Source organism: Ostrinia furnacalis, unplaced genomic scaffold, assembly GCF_004193835.3.
Source record: "Ostrinia furnacalis isolate ACB-3 unplaced genomic scaffold, ASM419383v2 OfSCF7469, whole genome shotgun sequence".
Taxonomy (NCBI): domain Eukaryota; kingdom Metazoa; phylum Arthropoda; class Insecta; order Lepidoptera; family Crambidae; genus Ostrinia; species Ostrinia furnacalis.
Window position 1 is genome coordinate 368,343 of NW_021137708.1, and position 9,556 is coordinate 377,898.

Genomic DNA, 9,556 nt, shown 5'->3' on the forward strand with positions numbered 1-9,556 from the left:
AGCTCCTTGTATTCAGTCAGCAGAATATCAATGTGATAAGCACACTCTTAACCCTTCCAATACGACGTTTGAAGTAACTTCACAGAACTGCTCACGATTGGGCAGTCAATCGTGCATCATCTTTTGAAGTCACGTGACTTCCTCGCGACCGGAAGCATTGTTCGCTACCATTAACCCTTGTTACTCTGACAACCACCCTTCTCAACCTCGGTGATAGCGAACGCCCCGAATGCAAATAAAATTTGCCAATGCCCCCGTGACTTTCCCGTAGGTAGTGACTTGGAAAACATCTAAGAGTTTTCCTGTATTCCCCGCTTTATTCTGTGAAAAAACGAGGGTAATATTATTTTATATCCGCAGAGGTAGCCGATTATTTGCATAGAATATTTTGTTTAACACTATCAGTGGGTGAATGGGAAGGTAGGGAATACTGGTTTGATGGCCGTCTGGAGTGGTGTTCAGCTCTATTACGATGTCGGTTGGGGGTTCAATACTTGTAAGAGCAATAAATACTAGTATTGTAGGTATTCATTTAAGTAATGCATAGGTAGGTAAGAGTATCTTTCTCGGCCTGCATCTCATTTGATGGAAACTGATGATCAGGCCAATGGTGGAAGCGACTTAACTCGCTCCTCCTTAACCTCTTACTTCCAAGTTCCAACTGATGAGCACATTCATTAGGTCCATAATAAACTTACATAAAATAATATGTATGTATGTATAATATATCCTATGTCCCAAGATCTAAAACTATCTTCATACAGCTGAATCAGCAGTTTCAGCGTGAAAATGTAACAGACAGTCGGAGTAACTTTCACAATATTAAGTATGGATGCCCTTGCCCCGTGCAATTGATAAATACGCATGAGCGATGAGATTCGAGAGACGCAGTGGGAGCGACCCGCACTTAGCCTGCGGTCTGTGGGCGGCCGACAATATGCAATAATTCAATTTCGACAGATTTCATACTAGAACACTGCTTTTTGCGGCCCGAGCGGCGGAGGGTTAGGTCAGCCAATCGCATTACAAACTTATTACGGTTAGATGCACCGCGTTAAAATTGACGATGTTGCATTTTTATCTCTGATGTCATTTTTATCTATACTTTGATTTTGATAGGTACACTTGATTCACTACATTCAATATTTGACTGAAAATACATGAAGTCTTTTGAAAAAACAGTAGTGCCAAACTTATTCTCAGTTATCCGACGATAGCATGCACATTTTATGCTTTTTGGTATGACACCTGCACTTTAAATATTTGAATGAATATTTGTGAACAAAACAGATTTATGCAGGTTTCAGTGTATAAATAGAAACTTATTTAAAACTCGATTCAGATTCGAGCGAGGCCGGTCCCTGGCAGGGCTGTCCGATACTCCTATATCAAATGAAGGTCTGCAGGTCAATATCCAGCCTATTATGGATTATTACACTCGCCAATGATTGACTCTTCGATAGATAGGTTTAGCAAGTAATTCAATAGATTGTGGTAATGTGTCTACTGAAGCAGAGATTGAAGTGACATTATTTCTTATAATCAAAGGTCGAATGATTCATAAGATATCGATAAATTACATTTTTTAGCAAATGAAATAGTGTTCATATCACAAATCAGTCACCATTTGAGTATATTTTTAGTACAATTGCCAAAATCTACTGATGAAGTCAAGAGCTGAGGACAGGCCCCGTACTAGGTGGACTGACGATTTGGTGAGAGTCGCGGGAGGTGCCTGGATGAGGGCGGTTTAGGACCGGTCGTTGTGGAAATCCTAGGAGGAGGTCTTTGTCCAGCAGTGGACGTCATTTGGCTGAAACGAACGATTAACTAAAATAATCCCAATTTGTCCATATCCCATCTTCTCGCAACCAAGACACAAGTTACCTGAACAGCCTAAATCGATTTGAGATGTATTCCAGTAATAATCCAATCGCATCTGCTTAATATCGACGAGCGCAGTGACGGGCAGTGAATTAATAGACACGCCGAGCTCCAATTAGAAGTAAGGTCGCCGGGGAGCGGCTGACAGGCGGCAGACAGCCGCTGTGGCTCAGGATCTCAGGGAATTACCGAAATGGATATGCAGGTTTTTTGGTTTTCACACTGATAGTGTTTAGATTTTCTTGGTTTGCTTGCAAAACTTAGACAAACTACTAACGCAATCAATGGCTACTTCATCGTTTCATAAAGAGGTATTTTAGTCTCCACTGCAGGAAAACTACGAGTACGCTCTCAAATGGAGAATGTTGCCTCACTTCCCTTGGCTGGCCAGATGAGTTGTAGTAGAAGCCTGATTTTGCCATATTTCTCCCTTAGTCGAAAAGGGGGTAGTCCTAGGAGTCCTTTTTGGGCAGCGTTCGAGAGTGGACGTGCACAACACGTGCGCTCCAGACGGTCCGACCCGAAAAGACCCTTGCAACTTGCAAAGCCCTACCGCGTATAATACAAACGGTCGTAAACTCAGAGTGCATTTTAAGCCGTGGAACGTAAACCAACAAACAAAGTGATCAAAAATAACATAACTACAAATCAAATTAATTAAGATAATTCGTACAGTGCTGCAATCGTGATAATCAAGCGAAAACTAACCAAAATTAAATAATATGTAAAAATTAAATAATATAAAACAAATTCAATACAGTGTTACAATAGTGAGAATGCCACGAAAACAAATCAAAAATTCAATAATATACCTAATAGGTAACAGTGTTACAAGAGTGATAACCCAAATTTAAAACTAAAATCGCAAATAATCTGATAACTTTTATCAGAACTAGCNGTTGGATAGACTATAATTGACATTTTTCTTCGCGGCAACGTGCGTGCTTGCGTGCGTGACCTTGTGTCCAAAATACTTCCCCGCCCCCGCCCCTCCACCCGCTTCAGTGTTACCAGCGCCGTGTGACACTCCCATTTTTGGGGTAAAATTACGTATTTTTTTTTTTATAAAGATGTTAAACAAGTAAAAAACACGAAAATAATGATTATACATAAGTATAATATAATTATTTTAAAGTCAATTACAAAAGTCAAATAAACATTTCAGAGTGCCAAGTACTGTTGTGTGCACTTGTTATTGGAGCTGCAACAAGTTATACTGTATTGTATAACCTGTTTTAAACGCTTTGTATGTTATGGTTGTATCCCTGTTTTGTGCACCAAATAAAATAAATAAATAAAATAAAATAAATAAAACAAAAAAGAAACTTAAGGTAATACTTTATTATGTAAACTTTTAGAATAATTATATCCTACTAAATCAACTAGTCCTACTAATATACATGCAAATGCGAGTTTTCAAGCAAAAAAATACTATGCAGACTTTGAAGAAACTTAACAGTACCTATTTATACATCAGAATAACATAAGCCTACAATTTCGAATGATTTGTGATTGTGACAACTGAATTGAACGCAGGCGAAGCCGCGGGCAAATGCTAGTTATTTTAAACGATTATAACGTTATATTCGACACTCCTAAAAAAGTTAAATAAAAGGTCATTACTTAATCTCCAAAATAGGAAAATTATAAAAAAAATTTAAACAAAAACACCTGCCGTCTCCAAAAGATAAATAAATCGCATAAAGGAATTTTAGGTACACTACAAAACTACGGGCAAAAGTGTAGTGTAGGGCAGTAATATTAGGGATTTTAAATAATAGGCTTATATTTTTTTCGGCGAAAGTATAATAGTGCGAAAACAACTGTAAGGCTAAACAATTCTGTGGCTATATTTTTAGACCTCTCCGCGTGTTTAAGCTTGTACGAAATAATTGGGATCTAAAAAAGTAATTTTAGACAACGTCAACAATAAAACTTACTGGGATCTTTTACGTCAATTAAATAAACTCCAAGAAAACGAAGGCTTACATTTCGGTAACAATTCTACACGAAGACATTTATGTTCCGCAATAATATTATGAAAGTAAAACTTGCTAGTCAAGTCTTAAGTAGAAGCGTGGCAACTAGGCGTTATAATTTTGCAGGGAGGATGCCAAACTATCCATCTTTAAAAAATTCCAAGCCAACTGAACTATTTCTTAGTAACATGAATCATCTTTTTGATATATTTAACTCTTGAAACAGGAAACAATTTGATTTTAAGCAACATTTGAACAATTTTAACAAAGATTTTACTTTAAATTTTACCGGTTATTTTTTAAATTCCTTATGATACTTTTTAAAGATTCATTTCTTTTAGCAAGCCGTTTGATTTTTTGTTGTAAAGTTTTTATTTTTCGAACATATCGCTTACAAAACATTTGTTTACGGCGCAATTGTACTTTAAGTATAATTTCTCTTGGAGATTCAAGTACAGAAACATCACCAATGCTTGAATTGGATCCCGTAGGCAATTCTGGCTGTGTATCCTGAAATTCCTGAAAGAAAATCAGAGTAAGTATGTGAGCAATCATCACTTAAAATTAAAATATTAAATATACAAATATTGCTGCTGCTGATCAGTTAGGATACCAATGCCTTACTATTGGATATGGGAAAGTATGAAATTCAGTGCATGTATAATTATAATGAAATTAAAAGGAATATCATAGCTGATAAGTAGCCTTTAACGGTTAATATACGGTTTTATCTATATTATATAATTTTATATTATATTTACAGTCTTAGGTATCAAAAGTCCAGATATTCCCACAGATGCATTGTATTTTTCTGGGACCAAATCCAAATTATTTACATTATCAATCACTGTATTTGATCCTGTAGGTTCCTGAAACACAAGTCAAAGCATGTAAACACTTAAAAACAGTCATGCTATTGAACATTATGAAAAAGAAAAGAAATAAAAAAAGAATAACCTACACTTTTGAGCACTAAAGGTACTGATATTCCAACAGGTGTCTCTGACGTTTCTGGAGGTAAATTCATCTTCTGTAACAGTACATTATTTTTTAATTAAATTACTGGCATCTATCTGCGAAGAACAAACCATTATAATTTTCTCTAACGCTCATAAAATTAAAACCCTTAAAAAAGGATGCCAGAACATAATAGACACACATACCCTATTTGGAACAGCTTTTTTGTATAGTCTTTTATAACCACCTGGCGTCTCATACAAATATTGCTCCTCAAAGTGAATTGAGCAAATTAGGCTTTTCTTCGATGGTTTCCATAAATCATCTAGCCGTGCTCTTCGAATTATTTTTGTCCATTCTGATTTCCTTACTTCGTCAACTGGAAAGCTAAAATTTATACAGTCACATCATATTGTGATATCTACATTTTGGTCCTCATTATTTAGGGAGTAATAGTAAAAATAAATTCAATACATTATTTTGAATTAATCAGGTTATCACGGAGGAAACACTAAAAATTAATTAAAACAAAAAAAGTAGGTAAAATATTCCATTATCCTGTGGTAACACTGGTAACGCTAACAAAACAAAAAAAAAACGCGTGAATTTTTTACAAACAAATATAATTAAATATTTTAAAAAGTTGAGTAAAATATTCCGTTGATCTGTGGCAACACTTACAAAATGCAACCGTGATTTTTTTGGAAAATTATTAATTAATTATCATGAATATTGGAAATGTGCTACTTACGTATGAAACGTGATCCCATGCAATTTCTTCGTGATCCCAGTAGCATGCTTGCATGTTGGAACGACACAAGACGGCATAATTTAATTAATAAGTATCAATCTGACGGATAAATGTAAACAATGCGCGCGTCGGCCATTGACTAAATCAAATCACGCCGATTCGGTGGATTTACACGGTCACACACTCACACATTTACGCGTGTGTTTAGCGCTATGACGGTTTCTGAGCCCCGATTACGGTAACTTTTAACGTCTACAATCTAGACACGCTTCTCGATTCTGCGATACGATTGGTCGTTCAACAGCGTACGTCAGCTGTTTTGACCAATCGTATCGCAGAATCGATGAAACGCGTCTGGATTGGAAACGTTAAAAGTTACCGTCATCGGAGCTCTGGTTTGTTCCGTATTTTGCTGGCACTGATAAATTGCTGGGGCTCCATGACTACGCCACGACTACGCCCTGTGACAAATACGGAATAATGTGATCACATAGTATTTGCTCTGTGGAAGTTTTCTGAACGGAAATCGCCGTATGGATATTTATCCAAAGCCGTAAAATTTATATGGTGAACGGAAATCAATGTGTCAAGTCAATGTCAAATGTCAAATTAAATATCCGGAATCGGCCGAAAAAACAAATTTTCGAGAAAATCTAATTTTCTGCAGTTAATAATACTTAAAATGAATTGAATTTCCAAAATAACATTAAAATGGCAGCTACAGTCGTAAGATGTCTTTCATTTTTCGTTGAAAATAAAAGTTTTTTCTGAATTTTAATTTTTCTCACCCACCTTCAACCAGTCTCAATAATTGTTTTTTACTATTTACAGACGGAAGATGAAGAGTTCTTGTCTTCGCACGAGATCTTGAGAGAAAACTTAAAAAGAAGAACCAGAAGAAGAAAAGTCCAAACTTATGCAGAACCAAAATGCGGGGAATGCGGCAAGGTACTGTACTCGTACTGAATTTGCTTTTAAATAACTGTTCGTAGTTTTCCAACTGTTTTCATGGTACAAGAAGAAAATAAAAGTTATGAAAAGTTTGTTGGAAGCGCGGGAAACGTCGGGCGGTGTAGACGTCATTCTACGGTTTTATTAATTTTTGTTATAATTAATAGCTAAATAGGATCAGTAAAGTAGTGTAGTGTATTTGTTTTAAGTGTATTATTGTATTTATTTTATAATTTGTGTACTTTTTCATCGGGCAACTGGTAAGTTGTTCTTTTCTTAATTGGTCCGATGGACGTCTCTGATGATCCTGGGGGAGGCATCCCCCAGGCTTCTAACTTTGTAACTATCTCGTCTGATAATGTAAACTTGGTAAGCGAAAGCTCTTTTGTGGATACGGACGGTTCTGAATGCAATGTTAGTAGCAAACGAAAACGAACTCATGCTCCCCGAAAACTGTGTAAACATTGCAATAAAAAAAGGAGGCACCATAATAAACAAGGCGTGATAAATGAAAACGATTGTCAATGCGAAAGTTCATCGGACAAGTCACTTCTAAATTCTAAATCCGCTTTGGATTCTACTTTGAATATCAACCCTTCAGTACCAAATTCAGCTAGTGTTTCTGAAGAGAATCTTTTACGACAACCTGTTGGTAGGCAGTCATATCTAGCGTCGGATTTGTCACCATACATAATACACGTGCAAAGAGAGATAACTTCTCCCAATGATAATGTTAATGTACACCCTGTGTCATTTGGCCATTTTTTAAAAAAGAATTCAATCCATAATGTTATTAATGGAAGCCTGAAAAAAATTGGTAGGAATAGATTGTCTGTATCTTTCTCAACTCATGAAGCTGCCAATGCATTTTTGACTAACAAGTTATTAACTCTAAATAAGTACAAAGCGTTCATCCCGGTTACTAATGTTACTCGTATGGGGGTTGTCCGAGGGGTACCCTTAGATTGGTCCGATGAGGAAATCATTGAGAACATGTCTGTTCCAATTGGATGTGGGAACATTCTGAAAGTTAGGCGTTTAAAAAGGAAAAATGTGAACAATGGTAAATCAGAATTTGTACCAATTGAAACTGTAGTTGTTACCTTTGACGGACAAGTTTTACCCAAAAGAATATTTATGTGCTTCACTTCTTTACCGGTGGAGTTGTACATATTCCCCACCATTCAATGCTTTCAGTGCTGCAGGTACGGTCATATCAAAAGTCAATGTAGGTCGACTCCTCGTTGCTTCAGGTGCGGTCAAAGTCATTCCGGGGATAACTGTTCTGTTCATGAAGATGACCTTGTGTGTTGTTTATGTTCTGGTTCGCATTTTGCTACCAGCAAAAAGTGTCCAGAGTTTCTGAGACAGCGAAATATTAAAGAAACTATGGCAAAAGAATGTTTGACTTATGCTGAAGCAATGAAATTACACCCTCCGGCTACCAAATCTTATGCGGATGTATTAACTTCTCCACCTCCACCAAGCCCAAATAAAAGGAATATTGGATTTAGTAAAAATAACATGAGCACCAGTAGTTCATACAAAAAGACCATATTTTTAAAACCAAAAGATCCTCCCAAATCTAATAAAGGATATGATCGGGCCAGTCATGAGGCCCTGATTAAAGATTTGAATTCTCCTTTTTCCCCATCCCAAAGCATTCTTGTAAACGATAGCAAAAATGATTCTTTGTCCGATATGTCAATTAAAGAANTGAAGGTACTGATATTCCAACAGGTGTCTCGGACGTTTCTGGGGGTAAAGCCAAATTCTGTAACAGAACATTATTTTTTTATGAAATTACTGGCATCTATCTGCGAAGAACGAACTATTATAATTTTCTCTAACAATCATACAACCCTTAAAACCCTTAAAAAAGGATGCCAGAACATAATGATACACATACCCTACTTGGAACAGCTTTTTTGTTTAGTCTTGTAAAACCACCTATCGTCTCATAAAAATATTGCTCCTCAAAGTGAATTGAGCAAATTAGGCTTCTCTTCGATGGTTTCCATAAATCATCTAGCCGTGCTCTTCGAATTATTTTTGTCCATTCTGATTTCCTTACTNATGTCAATTAAAGAACTGCTTATTACTCTTCTTCATTCCTTGTCCCAGTCTAATTATTTTACCTCACCGTCCAACGTTGCCCTTCCTAATAAGAATACTTCAGAAGTAATTAACTGTAATAATGGACCAGTTGTCCATAATACAGTGGAACTGCCGTAGTATTACTAACAAGAAAAGCGATTTACTGTTTTTAATTAATAAGTTTAAGTCTTCTATATTTGCTCTTCAGGAGACGTGGCTTCGGCCAGACTCCTTATTTAAAGTCTCTGGATTCTCTACAGTTAGAGAAGACAGAGCGGATAATTATGGTGGTGTAGCACTGCTCATCCATGACTCTCTCACTTTTTCTATTATCCAAATTCCTCGTCATAATGCTGATTTCTCTATTGTAGCTGTTAGTATAAATAATATTACTTATGTATCTATATATATCCCTCACCCATCATCCTTAATTTATGATGAAGTAGATAATTTAATACATAGTTTTCCTAAACCCATAATTATACTTGGGGATTTTAATGCTCAGCACCAGGCATGGGGGAGTTCTAATTCTAATTATTATGGCAGTAGGATTTTAGATTTAATTGACTCCGAAAACTTATGTATTCTTAACTCTGGCCTCCCAACAAGAAGAACTCCACCTCATGAGGGTGTGAGTGCCCCAGATATTTCTATATGTTCACCTAGTTTAGCATCATCTTTGACTTGGACTACACTTACTTCTTCTTATGGTAGTGATCACTTCCCCATATTCATAACGTTTCCATCTGTACCTAACAAATCTACTTTTAGGCGCCCACCTCGCATGAAATTTAAATTAGGCAATGTTAACTGGCAATTGTACAAAGAGAAAGTTGAGCAAAGCATTGCTTCCCTCCCTGTAGTGGGGGAGAGGAACCAGTCGATATGTGCGGAGGCACTGGCCACCCTTCTGTTGGAGACTGCAGAAGAGGTGTTT

General features: G+C 36.6%; 1 protein-coding gene across 1 annotated transcript; it reads right to left on the minus strand.

Annotated features, from left to right (window-relative positions):
- Positions 1-4,133: 4,133 nt before the first annotated feature.
- LOC114364803 (THAP domain-containing protein 2-like) lies at positions 4,134-5,787 on the minus strand. Its single transcript, XM_028321107.1, has 5 exons — positions 5,572-5,787; positions 5,027-5,207; positions 4,825-4,893; positions 4,625-4,732; positions 4,134-4,382 (listed from the first exon to the last, which is right to left on the minus strand). Exons 1-5 carry the CDS (start codon positions 5,646-5,648, stop codon positions 4,149-4,151), a joined length of 669 nt encoding a protein of 222 aa, XP_028176908.1. The 5' UTR covers positions 5,649-5,787; the 3' UTR covers positions 4,134-4,148.
- Between the last annotated feature and the right edge of the window lie 3,769 nt (positions 5,788-9,556).

What these genes read in the sequence shown, in the direction of transcription:
- LOC114364803 (XM_028321107.1), bottom strand. Translation starts at nt 5,648, where the DNA reads ATGCCGTCTTGTGTCGTTCCAACATGCAAGCATGCTACTGGGATCACG. An exon ending in CATGGGATCACGTTTCATAC is followed by an intron (nt 5,208 to 5,571) that starts GTAAGTAGCACA and finishes TATAAATTTTAG; the next exon opens with CTTTCCAGTTGACGAAGTAA. An exon ending in AAAAAGCTGTTCCAAATAGG is followed by an intron (nt 4,894 to 5,026) that starts GTATGTGTGTCT and finishes GTACTGTTACAG; the next exon opens with AAGATGAATTTACCTCCAGA.